Below are 18475 nucleotides of genomic sequence, written 5' to 3' on the forward strand. Positions count from 1 at the left end.
TTATTATTATTAAAACAAGTGCATGTATGTCCGGTGTGTTTGTATTATCCCCATAAAGTTGGCTATTAGGAGAGTTTTAGTTTCCTCAAAAACTGCCCAAGCAAGTCCTTATGACATTAATAATGTTATAAGAGTCAGGATCTAATTTTACATCTCTGCTTGTAAGTACCAGATCCATCTCTTATGTCCTTGCTAAGTCAATTATTTCCTTTATTCTAAACTCATCTGAGGAATTTTCTTGTGATTTTACATTTCTTCTTTGTGGTGATCACAGTTTATTTCATTTTCTACTAGTGTTTACTACAAAGTATGCATTGTTTGGTTTATGGGGCACGAGTTTCTGTATATGATGCCTTGGGTGCTTACTTTTTTGGTTCTTGCCTGTTGACAGTCGAGGCAGAAGGCACAAGGAGATCTGCAAAAGTTCGAAAGTGAAGTAAGTATTTAAAACCTTACATTGTGGCATCCACCCTTCCTCTTAAAAATACAGTGTCATGCACCCAATATTTGTCTGTCAGTGCACAAGTCTGTTGCTATTGTCTCCAATTAGTAGAAATTTTTACTGAAAAGGATGTATGATTGTCACTCCTTTTAGTTTGGGTTCTTGCATTTCAAGTCTTCTTTTTTTCCCCACACATTTATCATACCTGTGCTTGACTATTTGTTCACACTCTAGCTTGCGAAGCTCAGTGACATTCTTGGAATACCAGAGTCTCAACTAAAGTTCATACCTGAAGCTTGGTCACAGGTTAAATATCTTATAATGCCCATAAACTGGCTCTATACTTTTAACATAGCCTTCCTTTTTCTGACACGTCTGCCCTACCATCCTTCACTATGACAGATTGTAGAATGCAGACAAGTGCTGCAATGGACATATGCTTATGGGTATTATCTCGATGATAAAGCCAAGAATGATTTTTTTGTGTACCTCCAAGGTAGAAGGTTTTAAGCTTGCAGCTTAAGGTTTATCGCATGATTGACATAGCCATACATCTGGAAATTTTGTAGGTGAAGCTGAGTCTGGTTTGGAGCGCCTCCATAAATGTGCGGAGAAGGACATACATGCAATTTTACCTAAAGCTGGTGAAACTGAACCTCTTCCTTCATTACAAGACTTCAATGAATTTCGTGTGAAACTTGCTGGTCTAACAAGGTATTGCGGGGATGTCTCTGATTACCACTGACATTTGCAGTTATATACAGTATTTTTCTTGTGTGTGTGACCAAGTTACTAACTTGTGCTAGTTTAGCCTCTCTTGCTCCCTCTGTTTATCCTGTCAAAGGTCCTTATTTACCTGACTTTTGGCCATTCTTTTTCTTCTCAATTTGAACTTTATGGTGATGATTTTTGGACCATTCCGAGCGAAGATCCATATGGGCGTCATGTGATGTTGTAGGAGTTATGTGGCCCGCATAGCATTTTCAGTGGATGTTAGGTCAATCATGCTCCTCCATTTATAACCGTGTTCTCATTTGGCTGAAGTTGTATGCATTATGCCATGCATAATTGTACCAAAATCTTGTGTAGCCTCACTGTGCCCTCCAAATACTGAATTTGACTTACCATTCTGTACTGCACGAGTCTCGTATCAATGAATATGTTAACTAAGCTAATTTTAAAGAGCAGTGGCTAAGCTGAAACTTTTTTTGTTACAGCGTAACCCGCAACTACTTTGAGAACCTTGTTCAAGCACTGGAAGCAGGGCTGGAGGACGTGCGTGTTACGGGCGGCCAGTCGACTTCGAAGAAGAAAGCCCGCACCGCCTCCAAGAGGAAACCATCGGCCAAAGGCAAGTCAGGCAGGAATAAGAAGGCGAGAATAACCATCTCTTAACATTCAGGTTGGGGTTGGCCCTGTGAGCGCTGCTGCGCCCTCAGTCGACCCATCTTCGCAGATATCATCTGCGATGGTCCGGGGGTAGAGGTAGTCAGTTAGGGGGCCCTCGCCAAAATTTGTATAGCGAGTCTGGATGCTTGTTCTGCCCAGGCATTCTGGTGGCATGGACGTGAAGCGCTGTACATATCCTGTCATTTAGCTGGATATAGAGTGCGTACTTGTTTTTCCTTTTTCTTTTACCGTGTCTAATCGCGATATGGTGGTAAATATGATACAAGGTATAGAGAGTGAATTTGGCGTGACAAAACTCACTGTTTTGGTAGCAGCTACGCATTTTTGTGTGACAGCCTCCCATCTCTTTTGTTTCTGAAAGTTGGGGTGAGGGTGGTTTGAATTTGTTCTCTCTTTTGTCTATGTCGGGAAGGGGGCAGTACAGCGACAATAAGAGGGAGGCGATAGACTGATAGTGTATGGTGGAGCTAAGCTGCTGATGTCTTTGCCTGATGTGTAAGACCTACCGTTAGACATTTGACATGTGAAATTTGAGTACTGTCCCGTGAAGACAAGATCATGAGTACTAGTACCCAACATATATGATCGTGGTGATTTTTTTTTTTCATTTTCGTGTGCGTTGCGGTTGAAAAATATGTATGTAAGACTCTGTTAGCCATATCTCAGTTGCTTGAGAAATTTGTCATGTCAGTCGGTTCTTGCGTGGAGGAGAGCAACGCAACCCGAGGCTGGGGAGGCCGAGCCATGACCTAACGACGTTGTGGCTCGGCTGAAGGAAGATGAAGGCTAGCCGTTGGATTGAGAAAATTGAGAGAAATCAATTTTTTTGGTTAGTTAATAATAAGCAGTTGGCCCTATGTAACGGTGGAACCAGAGAAAGACCAAGAAACAATGCTCTTGCGTTCTTTTGGACGGCACATTACATGACTATAAGTTGTTTATCAGTTCAACCGAAACTTGCTTGTCCATTTTTATGTTATATCTTGCTCTTCTCCTTGGCCAACTAGTATCGGTTCGCACTAAGCTATCGGGATTCTTATTTTACAGTTGGTATAACCCACCCGATCTCCTTGTAAGTCTCCGCTCTCCGGTCCAGATTCCGATCACCATCACCATCGGCCGATCGGCATGGCCGCTGGCGACGGCGAGCAGGAGCCGGCGGTGCAGCAGCGCCCGCAGCTGCAGTCGAAGAACGTGTGCGTCGTGGGGGGCGGCATGGCAGGCCTGGCGGCGGCGCGCGAGCTGCGGCGAGAGGGCCACGCGGTCACCGTCATGGAGCAGAGCGGCGACGTCGGCGGGCAGTGGCTGTACGACCCGGCGCCCACCCGCGGCCTCGTGCCCAGCGCCAGCAGCGCGTACGCGTCCCTCCGCCTCCGCACCCCGCGGGAGGCCATGGGCTTCTCCGACTTCCAGCTCCTTCCCAGGGACGGCGCCGGCCGCGACCCGCGCCGCTTCCCCGGCCACCGCGAGGTGCACTGCTACCTCCGGGACTTCTGCGCCGCGTTCGGGCTCATGGACGCCGTCAGGCTCAACACCCGGGTCGTCCGCGTCGCTCCGACGTCGACGGCGACGCGTCAGTGGGCGGTGAGGTCCGTGCGGCGCCTTGGCGGCCCGGAGGATGGTGCGCGGGCAGAGGAGGAGGAGGAGGAGGCAGTGTTTGACGCGGTGGTCGTGGCCACCGGTCAGTACTCGCATCCGGTGCTCCCCAGCGGCATCGAGGGAGCGGGGGAATGGAGGCGCCGGCAGCTGCACAGCCACTTGTACAGGACGCCGGAGCCGTTCCGCGGCGAGGCGGTGGTGGTGGTCGGCTGCGGGGACAGCGGCACGGACATCGCGCTGGACCTCCGCCGCGTCGCCAGGGTGGTGCACCTCGCCGCCGGCTCCGAGGCCTCCACGCCGGCCGTGTCGAGGATGGTGGCCAACCACGGCGACGTGCTACGCCTCCACCCGCGGGCACGCCGGCTGCACGCCGACGGTCGCGTGTCGTTCGACGACGGCTCCTCCGTCGTCGCCGACACGGTGATCTACTGCACGGGGTACGGCTACTCGTTCCCGTTCCTGGACACGGGCGGGGCGGTCGCCGTGGGCGACGGCGGCTGCGTGGTCGGGCCGCTGTTCGAGCACGTGTTCCCGCCGTCCCTGGCGCCGTCGCTCTCCTTCGTGGGCGTGCCGAGGAAGGTCCTGGTGCCGTGGTTCGTCGAGGCGCAGGCGAGGTGGGTCGCGCAGGCGCTGTCCGGCCGCCGCGCGCTGCCGCCGGAGGCGGAGATGGTGCGGGCCGTGGAGGAGCACCTCCGCGCCAGGGAGGCCGCCGGCGTGCCGAGGAAACACGCCCACCACCACATCAACGGCATTGACGTAAGAACTGAACAGTACATAGACATTGATCGCTGATTACGTTTGACATTATCCATTTGCGTTGGATCAGAAAATGATCGAGTTCATGGAGGAGCACGGCGGCCTGACGCCGATGGAGGAGTGGAAGGAGGAGCTGCTCCTGTCGAGCGTGGCGAGCATGTGCGACGACCTGGAGACCTTCCGCGACCGCGCCGACGACGGCGAGAGCGTCCGGAAGGGCCTGCAGGGATGGCGCGGCGGCTTAGCTGCTCAGGCTCAACACGAAGCCATGGATGCTGCTGCTGAAGCTGAAGCTGATGGGTTGGCCATGGATGATTAATAAGCTCCCGTTTAACTGAATTGAACTGCACAAGAGGTTCTGTGGGAGATTCAGTTTAATTCCCTTCGTTTCAATAAAAATGCAAAAACAAATGGTGGTGACAAAGAAATATGGCGGCGCTGGTCACCATGCACCCGTCCGATTAATCGATCTGCAACCGTCAGATCTGCCCCGTCCCTTCCCTTCTTCCTCTCATACCGTTCTGCACGCGCAAAGCATCCCCCCCTCCCCCGACTCGCAACAAAAAAGCTCGCCGCCGACGCTCATCGCTACCAAATCACGGAAAAAGGCGTAGCAGTTTTCTTTCCTTTCTTTTTTCTCAAAAAGGTTAAAGACCATATATTAAAGTCGATTAGCTCTCACAAGACCATCATTATAGAAATTAAAAAATACACACGGTCGTTGGAAAAACCGAGCCCCCGTCGGTCAGTCAATGACAACTACAGTAGTAGTATCAAGTAAAGGTTTTGACAGGATACCCAAAACAGGTTCCATATTGTATTGTTTAGGCCTTCTTTGGTTCATAGGATAGGAATTTTATAGAAAGAGAAAAATCACAGAAAGTGAGATGACATGCCTATAGAGAAAAAGACATCATTTGATGCATAGGATAGGATTTTTTTTCATTGAGTCTAGGCTAATGTTTTTTTTCTCCAAAACATGAAGGATTGATTCCTATACTACATAAAAATAGAAATCCATTCCTACAAATCAAAGGACTTGAAAGAAATATTTTTTTATAAATCCTATCCTATAGAATTTCTACATGCCGGAACCGCCGCCCCGAGGATCACTGCACTCTCAATCAAGGAAAGAAAAACAGAAAAGATAAACAAGACAAAACATCAGGTGCACACACGAGGCAAGAAAGAAAACACCGCCCAGACTGGTCGCCGAATCAATCAAGGGAAGCAACCCAAAGGGGTGACCTGAGAACACAATCGCATGCGATCCGAAGCACCTGACAAAGGAGCCCGCGCTTGTGTTCTCAGTGGCACTCCTCTGGATCGGCTTCTCTTCATTAGCACATCCAGCAATCTATCGGGGCGTCGGCGGGCTTGAAAACTGAGATGCGTGTACATGCGAGCGCGAGATTCAGAAGAATTCGCACGCAAGCACGCGGGGGAGGTAATGATAGATAGGACGCTGTGACCTGTGAGGCTTGGAGTGCCATAGTGTTGACATCTTGGCAACACCCCTCCCCTCCCCTCCTCTCGTGTTGTTGTTTGACCCCATCATGCGGACATCCAGATCCAGTACGTGCCACTGGTTGGAAGAAAAAAACACATTTGCCACGTCCCGGTAGACATGGGCTAGGATGAATACGCATGGAGGCCTGACACGAAAAGACCAACTCTTGGACATGGCCGGGCCAGCAAAATTAGGGGCCCAATGCCAAACTCAAACAACCGGGCCTAGCATTAGGGCACATACAATGCGGGGAGCAACTAGCATTAGGTCGTACCCCTCAAAAAAAAAAAAAAACTAGCATTAGGTCGTGCTAGCAATGATGAAGCACATAGTCTAGCCAAATATTCACTCTCGTTGGGTCTAAGACGTCATGTTTGGTTTGGCCAACCTCACGATCCGAATTGTATCCCTGTGGTTTTTTATCAATAAAATAGGGTTTATCCCTAAAAAAGACTAACGAACGAGTATTCTTAAAAAAAACACTAACGAACGAGTACTTGTTTGGGAGCCCCGAAAGAGTCACATGTGGGGGCTGAGAGCACGCCACTTGGCCCGCTTTTAGCCGCCGCCACATGTCACGCTCTAGGCGTTTCCTTCATTTTTTTATTATCCTGCATCTGTTTTTGGCTTTTTAAATGTTTTTGGCTTTTCACTGGTCTTTCCTAGTTTTTAGACAAAACAATTGTGCGAAAAATACGTTTTTTCCTTACGCGAGAGGTACAAATTTGCTTTCGCGAGAGGCACGGCCGTGCCTATCGCAAGCGGAAAAAAGTGTTTGCCTTTTCTATTACTTCCGCAAGAGACGCGACAGTGCCTCTCAGAAACGAAAAAAACGTGTTTTTTCCCTTTTTTTTTCTTCCGCGAGAGCCACGGATTTGTTTCCGCAAGATGCCCGGATTTGCTTTCATGAGAGGTACGGTCGTGCCTCTCGAAAACGGAAAAAATGTTTTTTTTTCTTTCATTAGAGGCACAGATTTACATCTCGTGAAGGCACGGATTTGCTTATGCGAGAGGAACGGTCGTGCCTCTCCGAAAAGAAAAAAAATAGCGTTTTCTATTTTTTCTTCCGCGAGAGGTATGGGTTTACTTCTTGTGAAGGCATAGATTTGCTTACGTGAGAGGTATGGTCGTCTCTTTTGAAAAGGAAAAAAACATGCTCCGGGCTCGGTTTTTTCGTTTGTTTTTTTTTTTGTGAAAAAAAAATCATCAAAACCTATTAACATGTGATCTAGTTTTGAAGATTATCGACGGGAAGAATCCAACGGCTAAATAGGCAAAACGGGTTGTGCTTGGTTCTCTGCTAGATGAGCCACGAAAAATCGTTGGAGCTAGGCTTCCTCCCACATCGAACGTTTTCATTCGATTCGTTCGATAGTTCCCGGCGAACGATTCGTCTGATCTTGAAGCTCCCAGACCGAATGTTCGGGTGTTATTAGGGTCCAATTAAGAACAGCACGCCTAGTTCAGTGCTACATACTCCAAATGCTTTCCTCTTGAGCTTGTTCATGAATGTGAATTGCTTAAGCCTGGATCGAACATTGGACAAGCTCCCTGGGCAACACATTCAGGCCTTATCGGCGTTCTTGAGCCTCAGATGCTCTGTAAAAACCCAAACAAAGTTGGGTGCTGCTCCGCGTCGGTCGGCGGATCTTTTTAAAAGATCTACCGTCCCGAGAGTCGTTGGACTTGATGGATTGAGTGATCTAGCGTCACTTTTTATTATTGCAACGTAGGTCGTGTTGCGAGAAATTTCTGCAACACGAGTCATGTTACAGAAAATTTTGTAAGATATTTTTTTTGCAATAGAGGCCTTGTTTTAGTTTTTTTTTATACAACAGAGGTCTTGTTGCAATTTACTTCTTTTTGCAATAGAAGTCTCATTGCAAACTTAATTTTTCTACAACATAGGTCTTGTTGCAGTTTTTGCAACAGAAACTTTGCTGCAGAAACTCATCGTAGTGAATACTGTAGTAAGCAGCGGTCATATTGACCGAAAGAAAGAAAAAAAAAACCCCGCTCGGTTAGGACACGCGCCGTATGGACGAGCCGGCGGATGCTCGCGTGTGATCCGTCGGTAGAAGCCAAGCGTTTTCCAACGAAGTTTTGCTTATTTTGAATAATATAATATAATTTCTGCTAAACAGATTAAAAAGTGTCACAAACGCATCTCACGGGAATTTACTCCTTTATATATCCCCTCAATGCCAGATTGCAGTGCATATAAACTTATTTCAAAATAGTAAATTTTGATTAAGTTTATGGAAATAAATGGACATTTTCCAATGCCACTGCCACCAGTACATCCGCAGAACAAAGTCGTTGCCTCGGCCACGCACGGAACGCGCGGGAGGCGTTCCGCTTCTGCAGCAGCCTGGCCCTGGCCGGCATCCGCCCACCTTGAGGTCCGTCTTCTTGTCCATGCCGATCGCCGATCGCCGACCGCATCTTCTCCCCGAGGTTCACTGCGCACAACCCACAAGGAAGAAAAGGAACAAGCGAAAACACCGCCAGTTGATGAAAACACAGCGGATACCGTCTCAAATTCGTCGGAGTAACCTGGCGGATACCGCTGGGATTATCCCAAACTGGTCGCCGAATCAATCAAGATCAAGGGAAGCAGCCCAAAGGGGTGACCTGGGAAAACAACTGCGATTCAAAATACGACGAATCAAAAAAAGGAATCCGCACTTGTGTTCTCAGTGACACTCCTCTGGACGCGGCTTCTCTTCGCTAGAGCATCAAGCAGTCAATCGACGCACACAGGGGAGAGGAGGAATATGCACTTCCGCATATGCGCAGGCACGCGGGAGATGTAATTGCGGGACACTTGTGATGAGATCTGAGCGGCAGACGCGTTTTTTAAGGGGGCAAAGCACGGGTTTGTCTGGGCATGGCCGCATGGCGAAACGCTGTCCTCTTTTGGAGCACTCAGGCTTGGAGTGCCATAGTGTTGACATCTGGGCAACACCCTTCCCCCCTCTCACGTGGATGGACATCCAGCGCGTGGTTCTAGGCTTCTAGAGTACTTCCTTCGATCCTTTTTACTTTTCATATAAAAATTATCTGAAGTTAAATTTCATAAAGTTTGATCATATTTATATAAAAAAAATATTAACATCTAAAATGTTAAATTTATATAATATGAAAAGTAAAGTCATGACGCATCTACCGTTGTTGATTTCACATTCTAAACATTTATATTTTTTTATAAACTTAGTCAAAGTTTACGAGGTTTGACTTCAGACAAATTTTATATGCGAACTAAAAAGGATTGGAGGGAGTAACTCCAACGGGACGACCCAAACGGGAGTCGTTTTTATCTGTCTGGGTGGCCGCCTGCCCGGCGTCCGTCCTCTTTTAGATTTGAGTCGGCAGTGCGCCCAACGCGCCGACCCATTTTATGTCCGCGCGTAATTTTTAGTAAAGACCCATTGCCATAGATCATGCCAACGGCCATGTCGTCGTCATGGTTTTAACGCTCTAGCACGCGGGAAAGGATCGCGCGAGCGGAAAAAAATTGGCCTAGTGCACGCTGGTTTTGGCACGCCGCGTCCAGCGTGCGTTATTAAGAAGGCGCTCCCTCCACACTCTGTCCGCCGCCCACTCGCCTCGCCCCTTCGCACTAGCCACGCCGCCTCTGCGCCACCATGTCGATGCACCGCCTGGGTGCTTCGGATTTTCGCGGAGTCCGCGAGCGCCACACCGACGCCTTCTCCTCTGAGATCTGGTTTGGTGAGAAACGCCTCGGTCTCGGCACCTTCGACACCGCAGAGGAGGCGGCCCGCGCGTACGACGCGATGACGTGGTGCCTCCGGCGGCCTCGTCGGGAGATGAATTTTCCCGACGTGTCGACGAGCCAGCGGCTCGCAGGATCTCGCGCCTCTCCCGCGGCTTTTCATCGACGAGGATCGTCGTGACAACCGGAGGCGGCAGCGTCACCTCGCCATCGTCGAGATGGACGAGGAAGCCATGACGGTGTGGCGCCAACGCTTTCCGCAGGACATCGTCAACGAGCGCCAGTTCTACAAGCAAAGGAGGATGGAGCGAGCCGCCTATCGAGAGAACAAGCGTGCGCGGAAGCATGTCGCTCAATTGAACATGAAACTAGGAGAAGCGTCGTCCTGAGACTTCGAGGACGAGCGGTATGTTGACGCCTACATTCAAACGTCGGAGGATGACATTACCGAGTTGAAGTCAGAAAACGATGAGTAGTTGATCTTTTCTTTTTTTTGTTTATGCTAGAACTATCTATGTATTCTTTTTTATCGGAAAAAATGGCCGGTGGCGTTGGCGACGAAGGAGGCGGGCGAGGGTGTGCTGTTGGATGGGGAAAGGCCAATGTGCCACCGACCAGCGGGCCTGGGGAGGGAAGAGGGCGAGCTCGCGCGTCCGTCTCGTGTCCACGCCGATGCAAATCCGGCTCAAAAATGAGCCGGGAATGGGTCGACAGGCAGAGGCGAACGAAAAGCGGACGCGCGTCCGTTTGGGTCGGCGCGTTGGGCCGATTTTTCTGTTTGCGCCGACCCAAACGGACGGCGGTGGACGAAATGAGTCGCCCCATTGGAGTTGCTCTTAGGGCATCTTCAAGGCGGACCCGTAAATCTCCTACGACCGTCCAGACTGCGCTGTCCGAACTACAAAAGTCATCCAATGTTGACTCGTATCGGTCCACGAAACAGTCCGGACACGGTTTCTCTCGCAAACTGAAGACAAAAGTAAGAAAAGTTTGCTGGGGTCCGGACCGATCCCAAACCCGCTTTTGACTGGCCTGGCTCATCAAAAACCTGCCACCTGCCTCTCCCGCGTTTTTCTTTCGATGCACGCGCTGCTTATAGCGTCGCATTCATACCGGCCCAGAGCACGCGAAGGCCGGCATTGATGCCGCAATGTGACCGGAGGGAGGCAGGGAGGGCGGCGCCGACCGATGCGACTTCTCGGCAGCCGCCGCTTCAATGCGGACGCAAGTTCCCGAGGAATCAACTCCGACCGTTGCGCGCGCATTAAAGCTGCTGAGCTGCTCTTCGCATGGTCCTCATTGCGGCTATTTAAACCACGCGCCGGAGTTACACATAGATGCACCCCTGCCCAAGCACCGACCCCCTCCCCTCCCCCGTCTCCGTGCCCGAGCCCCTCCCTCCCCCTCTTCGACCAAAGTTGCGGCAATGCCAAAGTTGTGGTGCTCCGCGACACATACACACACTATTTTTTTTTTTGAGTAATGCATACACACACTAGAAAATTGACATGTCTGACATGATCATAGATACATGCACACAGTAGCTGGGAGCTTTTTTTCTGTAAAAAAAGCGAACAGGCCGTAAGTGTACACATGATGACCGGCCCAGCTAGCCTGGGCCACGAAGACTCGAACTGGCGCCCGATACGAATACGGCCTACTTTCAGATGGTGGGGCCAGACAGGCCACGTCAGCTTCGTTACTACTCCCAAAATGAAGGCCGTTGACCTGCTGCCACTCCCTCCTCCGGGGAAGCTCACACCCACGGTTCCTCGGCCGTTCCCTCGCCTGATCGCCCCCCGTCTCCGCTACCGATGGACGCCGTCGCCTTCTCCCCCGCTCCGAACCCCAACGCCGCGCCATTCCCCTCCGCCTCCCCGTCCTCGCGCGCCCGACGCTTCTCCATCCGCGGCCCGCGGCGGCGGCGCCCGCTCCCGGCCCTCCGATCCAGCGCCTCCCCCTCCGCCTCCCACCACGACGTGGTCGTCGTGGGCGCCGGGATCGTCGGCCTCTCCATTGCCCGCCACCTCCTCCTCTACACCCCGCTCTCCGTCGCCGTCGCCGACGCCGCCGTCCCCTGCTCCGGCGCCACCGGCGCAGGTACCCACACCCCCTCCTCGCGCTCGCGTATGCCAAGGTCAGCTTGGATGCATCCTCCAGGGTTCTGATTGATTTTGGTTCGGCGGTGCTGCTGCTGCAGGGCAGGGGTACGTGTGGATGTCGCACCGGACGCCCGGGAGCGACACGTGGGACCTGGCGGTGCGGAGCAAGCACCTGTGGGAGGACCTCGCGGCCGAGATGGACGGCCTCCGCGCCGGCGGCGCGCGCGAGAGCCTGGGGTGGATGAAGACAGGTAAAGCCATGTGACAGTTGTCGATAAGTCGTTGACTCTGATCGAATTGCGGATTAACTTCTTTCTACCCCCTCAAATACTAGTCAGTGGAATAACTACAGACTACAGTAGCAGTATATTTAGCTCGAAATGGCAGTGAAAGGTCAACTGCATCTCCTCTGGTCCAGTAGATTTCACTAAGTTAGTTAATTAAGGCTACCTTGGACTCCGACCTTTCTGATGCTATGTGCAGCTATATGGTACTTGAAATTGAAATGACTCACTTCTTCGATGACATGTCTTACTGCATTTCACTATATGCACATCCCAGATTATTTATTTCTCAGTCACGGCGAGAGAGATTGAACAGAAAGTGAAATGCTTGTTTTGTGAAGGAAGCTTATTAGTTGGAAGAACCTCCAAAGAGCTGGCTACGCTGGAGGAGAAGACTAAGGTTCTGTCTCAGGCAGGCATCAATGCGGAGTGCTTGTCTGCCTCTTCGTTGCATGCATTAGAACCCGCACTCTGTGTTGGAAATGATGGTGGTGCCATGTTCTTACCTGAAGACCGTCAAATCGATGCGTTCCAGGCTGTGTCTTTGATTGAAAAGGTTTCTGATCTAGAACTTTGATTCTTCTATGATAAGTGTGGTTAGAAGAATCCTTGTACGTCTCTAACTGTTAACATTTTCTCTTATTAGATCAATAGGTCATATACTCCAAAAGGGAGATATATGGAGCTCTACAATGATCCTGCCATGTCATTGATAAGGTATGAAGGTCTCTTCTTTTCAGACTACTTCTGTTGGTGAACACAAGAGCAACAGCTATCAGGCTACTGGAATTGCAGCAAAGTAGCTTCTATAATTAGCTTGACGATGATGTTATCCATCACCCTGTTAGGATGCCTTCTCATTTATTCCGAAGCCATTTCCATTCTTCTGTATTATTGATGTTCATTTTACTTTATGCAGATCAGAGGTTACTGGAAGGGTTGAAGGTGTCCAAACTTCTAAGAACATCTTATATGGCAGAAAAGCTACTGTAGTTGCTTCTGGCGCTTGGACTCGGTCCTTATTGCATAGTTTCCTAGGACCAAATTCTACACTGGATATTCCTGTGAAGCCACGAAAGGTACGTGCTATTTTCCAAATTTCTTTGATTAACCTTTCATACGAAATATTTCGATTGATTTTCCTGGTTTTTTCAACATCTCACAACATAAAAAAAGTGTAATTTTTTACATTATCCATTTCAGGGTCATCTGCTTGTGTTGGAAAATTTTGACATGCTAAAGCTGAATCATGGCATAATGGAGCTGGGATATGTTGACCATCAGGGCGATAATTCACATAGCATACACTTGTCGTCGACATCCAATGAAGATGAGCATGACGCCGCATCCATATCAATGACAGCAACATTAAATACAAAAGGGCATTTAGTTTTAGGTGATCTATAGAGTCCAAAGTTATCCCTTTGTTCCACCTTTTGCTGACCTTTTTGGAGATCTTCTGAAATAAATCTATGGATGAGTAGATCAAGCTTTTTCTCAGTAAATAATTTTTTGATTCATACAAGAATATCTTTTCTATATAACTTTTTTCGCCAACTATGTTAGAAAATGTGAATCCTTGATCACAAATATTTTTTTACAGGAAGCAGCAGGGAGTTTAAAGGATTTTCAAGGGAGGTTGATAAATCCATACTGAAGAGTATATGGGACCGTGCAGGAGAATTCTTTCCTGCCATCAATAATGTTCATCTTGATATTGACGAGGACAAAGAAATCAGAATTGGGCACCGCCCCTACAGTAAGGCCCTTTGGTTTTAGAACAACAAAATAGTGCCTCAAAGATATTTCAATGCAATGCCTCATCTGTTTCAGTGCCTGATGGGAAGCCAGTTATTGGATTTGTTCCGGATATGTCAAATGTTTTGATTGCAACAGGACATGAAGGAAGTGGACTTGCTTTGGTAAGTCGATCGTGCAAACCTGCTCCAGTTAATGTTTTTCCCTCTTCGTGCTTAGTATTTTTGTAAGCAGTTCAGCATATGACATTTCCATGCTCCTGGAGAACAGGAGTTGCAGCAAAGATAGCCCCATTGCAGCCCCCGTTCCTGGGAGCGTTCCCATTCATTGCATACAATTAGTTGTGCACTGTGCTACCCTGGTTGCATTTTTTTGTATTTCTAGTTCTGTGAGATGACCAGTTGAATGACCCTGCATGCGGGTATCATATTCCAACTGAGATAGAGTAAACCATATGTCAGCATGCGCGTTGCTTTCTTTTTGAGCCTCTTCATTTTTTGAGTTTCCATATACATAAGCTGGAAGTCGCCTATCTAGAGCGCAGAATGAGGCTGTACTTAGATGCAGACTCTGGTGAATTTCGACCACCAGAAAGCTAAAGCCTAAGGCATTTTCATGTTGTGCATGATCAAGCTCCATGTACATAGATAATGTGTCGTTTACTTGCTAATATTGGCATTCTGAACCCATCTACCTACAAGTAGCTCAAAACATTGTTGACATTTGCAGTGACATAACAGACATTCCCTTGCTATGAAAGCTTGCTCCCTTGATTGAATAGAACAACAACACACAGTTGCTTGATATGGTTGACTAAATACAGTTATGAGATTTACACATTCTTAATGGTTGGGATAAATTTCTACTGCTATTTCCCTTTTTAAGAAGTTAATAAAAAATGATATTCTTCTTCTGCTAATTTTACTTCAGGCGCTAGGTACTGCTGAAATGGTGACGAATATGATTCTTGGTGACCCTGGAAGAGTGGACTTCACGCCTTTCTCCATAGAAAATAGATTTTCAGGTAATTCTACTCCCTCCGTCCCATAATATAAGAGCGTTTTTTACACTACAGTAGTGTCGAAAACGCTCTTATATTGTGGGACGGAGGGAGTAATAAACACCATGGTAACCTATTTGCGACTAAATTGCTGGTATGGTTCAATATATCTGCCTTAATTTAACTAGCAGTTTTCTTCTGAACTTCTCCATTCTCATTGGAGTTCATGGCAACTCTGCATGCCGCGTATCAGTTCATTGCACGAAGTATACTGGATGGAAAGGATGCTCCTTTTGGCAATTCGCAATGTTGATCCATGAAATTTTTATTTCTATTGGATTCAACTTCTTTTAAAATTTGACACAGTAGTAAAATGTCATATTTGGGAAGTGCTTTTCTTCCCTTACATCTGTCCATACCTAAGTCATTAGTATGTATCCTAGGTGTGAAATATTTTGGTTTCAGTACAAAGGACGATGCCATTGGGTTTTCTGCTTCTGCTTGAGGAACTTTGTCATCCGAGCAACTGGGTTATGGGCAAATCCTGATGTCCTCCAAACCCAGTAATCCCATTTGAGTTTTAGGTCATCTACTGATGCTTACTTTCTATTCGATGCACTCAGTGGGTTAGCTGCTGCTTGGATCGATCTTGTTTCATAGAACTCCTTGGCGCAGCTTCTGACTGAGGTTGCTGAAATTTGCTGTTGAGTACCGCCGAGAAGCATTCCTCCAGTCTGAGCCAGATCTCATCATCACTTCAAACTCCTGATAGCTAATGCGACCATCCTGTTGCATATGCATATAAAATGTCAGTTATCCTATAGAAGAATGTGTTTGTGTACTCTTGGACTGGAAAACCCCATGGATGGCAGCAATAAGTTAGTTATTATTGCTTCATGGATTTCTCGTTACACTAGAATTAGGTAAACACTAAACAACGCTGGCATTTCAGCAAATTATGGGGATTGTTGTTGATTTACGCTTCTTTCCAGGCGTAGTAATTTCCTTTTGTCAAACATTAGTTGGCACTTCCCGAGAACGATGGGGGAAAGCGGGTAGTTTTCAGATGTGCCCTTTTCACTGGAAACAGCCTCAAACCGTCTACAGTTTCAGGATTTAAAATTGGGGTTTAGGGTAAACAATCCAGCTAGCTTAAAATTACATTGGATTCATTTGATATGGATAAATGGTGTCTACAGTATCAGGATTCAAAATCAGCAAGGTCCACTTTCCTGAAATACAGCAGCATTAAGTGATCAATGTTTTTGATTAATTTGTTGTCTAAACTGACCTCATCCGTGTCAACGTCACGTATAATGTCTTTAACCACTTGCTCATCTGGGCCTAGTTCATCATCACCTAAAGCCTCCATCAATTCCTCCATTTCAATATATCCATTGCCATCTTTGTCAAAGTATTTGAAAGCTTCAGGTAGGTACTGCTCATTACTCATTTTTTTGATGTGAAGTAAGACTGTCACAAACTCGTCAGTGTCCAAGGTGCCATTTCCATCTATGTCACCCTGGAAAAGGAAGAAAGTGTGTTAGAACATAATGTAGCTCGTGATTAATACTTGGTTTCAATTGCGTTTAGACTCGTGTCAGAATTGGGAAAGCTAGATATGTGCCACTGTTAAGTACTCAATTGTGAGATATGCCCCACGAATTCCACTTTAAAATGACGCTGCTAACTTTATTTTTCAAATCCTATTATAAACCGGAATACCCCTCTAAATGGAAGAAAACGCTCCTTTAAAAGGAAGATAATGGTATATTTGTCTTTTCATGCCTCACAATGTCATCTGAAACAATTACAGCAAGTTTGCGGAGTCAGTTTTCAGAAGTAGAACTTTGTAGCGACATATCTTGGAATCGAATACTTTGCAATGGCATATTTCTAGATTTCCCAGAACATTTTTCGTTGCATTTGTACAGCTCTCACTTGATTTATTTTAATCTAGCTTCCACTATCCCAATCATCATAGCTATTTTGTTCATATAAGAGAGCAATGAAAACGTCGAAGTGCATATAGTAGGCACTCACAGCTTCTAACAGCATCTGTATCTCTGTCTCAGGAACAGCATGACCGTTTATCCGCAAGCCCTCCTTGAGCTCCTCAAGCGTCAAAGTACCGTCCTTGTCCTTGTCCATCATTTGAAACATCTTAGTGTAGTTCTCGATGTCCTCTGCTGGTAAATTCTTGGCAACGACCTTCATTAATCATTGGAAAATGATTCACGTCAAAGAATATATCACACTGGAAGAAAAATCAAGAACAATGTAGCCCGGTTCTGTGCAACTTACTCCGAGTGCCTTCTTTTTGAACTTGTTCATGGACGAGAATTGCTTAAGCCTGGATCGAACAAGCGCTCCAAGCGACACATTCGGAGCCTTGTCGGCGTTCTTGATCCACGGATGCTCTGGTTCGTAGGAGAAGTTAACGCTCTTAGTTCAGTGCATAACACTATTCATCATGTATCGCTAGACCTCCGGTTTCCCAATAATACCATGAAATAAGCAAGTTTGCTGTGAACTTGTAGCAAATTTGTGAATGCATATTGTGTTTGTTTGGTTTGCCCACGAGCTGGAAACTAGACCAAATTAAGGTGGCCATTACCAAAGACTTGCTTTGCCGTCAAGCGGGTAGCAGGATCCTGATCAAGCATCTTCTTGACAAGGTCCTTTGCAGTTTGGGAGACCTTGGGCCATGGCTCCCTCTCGAAGTTGATTTCACCCCGGATTATCGACTCGGCGATGCGCTCATCGTTGTCTGCGCCCGGTTCATCCGGACATAAAATCACATGAGCACTGGGGTTCAGTCATGAGAGGAGGAATGGACCTGCATTCTTTCATGCCTATGAAAGGTGAAGAAAGAAGCAAGGAAGAAAGGCACGCACCTCCCCAGAACGGAGGCACTCCGCAGAGTAGGATGTAGAGGATGACGCCGGCGCTCCAGACGTCGGCCTCCGGGCCGTAGCTCCTCATGAGCACCTCCGGCGCCATGTAGATCCCGCTGCCGACCACCTCGGTGAAGCGCTCCCCGGGCTCGAAGTAGACGGAGAGGCCGAAGTCGATGGCCTTGAGCGGCGAGTCCTCGGCCTTGCCGGCGAAGAGGAAGTTCTCGGGCTTGAGGTCCCGGTGCATGACCCCGTTGTCGTGGCACAGCTGCACGACGTGGGCGATGGTGCGGCCGATCTTGGCGGCGGCGCGCTCCGTGTAGTGGCCCCGGGCGAAGATGCGGTCGAAGAGCTCGCCGCCCTCGCACAGCTCCATCACCAGGTGCACGCCCTCGGGGTCCTCGCAGGCCTCGCGGAGCCGCACCACGGCGCCGCCCGCTCCCTCGAGCGCCGACATGCGCCGCAGGATCTCCACCTCCCGCCGCACGTCCTCGGCGTCGGCGGCGCGGCGCAGGCGCTTGCGGCGGATGGTCTTGCACGCCAGCGCCTCGCCCGTGGCCGCGTCCTCGCAGCGGCGCGTCACCCCGAACTCCCCGCGCCCCAGCTCCGCGCCTAGCCGGTACCGCTTGGCGAAGCCCTCCCCGCCGGGCGCGCACTGGTCGTCGTCGCCCAGGATCGGCGCGCTCCGCCTCCACTTGGTCGACCTGCGCTTCTTCTTGCAGCAGCTGCTGCTGGCGTCGCTGTCGGGCGGGCAGTCGTCGGCGCTGGCCACGGGCATGATGGCGGCGGCGGCGCGCCTCCGGGCCAGCAGCCTGGAGGCCGCGATGACAGAGTAGCAGCCACCCATGGCGCCGTTGCACGGCCAGACGGAGGCCGCCGGGTGCTTGCCCCTGCCTCCGCCTCCGCCTCAGCGCGCGCCCCCTGCCTCGGCTCCGTTCGCGCGTTCCACGCACACACACGCGCGGGGTGGAAGGCAAGGAG

The 18475-nt window shown here is 48.9% G+C and overlaps 3 protein-coding genes across 5 annotated transcripts in view; 2 read left to right on the forward strand and 1 right to left on the reverse strand.

Annotated features, from left to right (window-relative positions):
• LOC119302282 (probable E3 ubiquitin-protein ligase ARI5) overlaps positions 1-4655 on the forward strand; it is a 10071-nt gene extending 5416 nt beyond the window's left edge. The window contains exons 11-16 of one of the 2 annotated variants that reach the window (XM_037579321.1): positions 392-436; positions 677-748; positions 845-938; positions 1012-1156; positions 1660-1717; positions 4278-4597. In XM_037579321.1, the coding sequence (XP_037435218.1) occupies positions 392-436; positions 677-748; positions 845-938; positions 1012-1156; positions 1660-1717; positions 4278-4526 (663 nt within the window). In that variant the 3' untranslated portion in view covers positions 4527-4597. Of the gene's footprint in view, positions 1-391; positions 437-676; positions 749-844; positions 939-1011; positions 1157-1659; positions 1718-2903; positions 4208-4277 lie in introns of those variants that run through there. The other variant, XM_037579320.1, reaches the window with a different exon arrangement.
• A 6541-nt stretch (positions 4656-11196) lies between these two features.
• LOC119302285 (glycine oxidase-like) lies at positions 11197-17177 on the forward strand. 2 transcript variants are annotated; one of them, XM_037579324.1, is made up of 10 exons: positions 11197-11553; positions 11654-11806; positions 12181-12395; positions 12486-12556; positions 12759-12918; positions 13043-13235; positions 13443-13598; positions 13673-13761; positions 14528-14621; positions 16673-17177. In XM_037579324.1, the coding sequence occupies exons 1-10, from the start codon at positions 11268-11270 to the stop codon at positions 16681-16683; spliced, it is 1428 nt and encodes a 475-aa protein (XP_037435221.1). In that variant the 5' UTR covers positions 11197-11267; the 3' UTR covers positions 16684-17177. The 2 variants fall into 2 exon arrangements, with proteins under 2 accessions (XP_037435221.1, XP_037435220.1); XM_037579323.1 differs by lacking the exon at positions 16673-17177 and having other exon boundaries at positions 14528-14647.
• Positions 14907-18341, reverse strand: LOC119302284 (calcium-dependent protein kinase 22-like). Its single transcript, XM_037579322.1, has 6 exons — positions 17495-18341; positions 17215-17367; positions 16902-17017; positions 16641-16808; positions 15889-16119; positions 14907-15383 (listed from the first exon to the last, which is right to left on the reverse strand). The coding sequence occupies exons 1-6, from the start codon at positions 18339-18341 to the stop codon at positions 15252-15254; spliced, it is 1647 nt and encodes a 548-aa protein (XP_037435219.1). The 3' UTR covers positions 14907-15251.
• Positions 18342-18475: the final 134 nt, after the last annotated feature.

Source organism: Triticum dicoccoides, chromosome 5A (genome assembly GCF_002162155.2).
Source record: "Triticum dicoccoides isolate Atlit2015 ecotype Zavitan chromosome 5A, WEW_v2.0, whole genome shotgun sequence".
Taxonomy (NCBI): Eukaryota; Viridiplantae; Streptophyta; class Magnoliopsida; order Poales; family Poaceae; genus Triticum; species Triticum dicoccoides.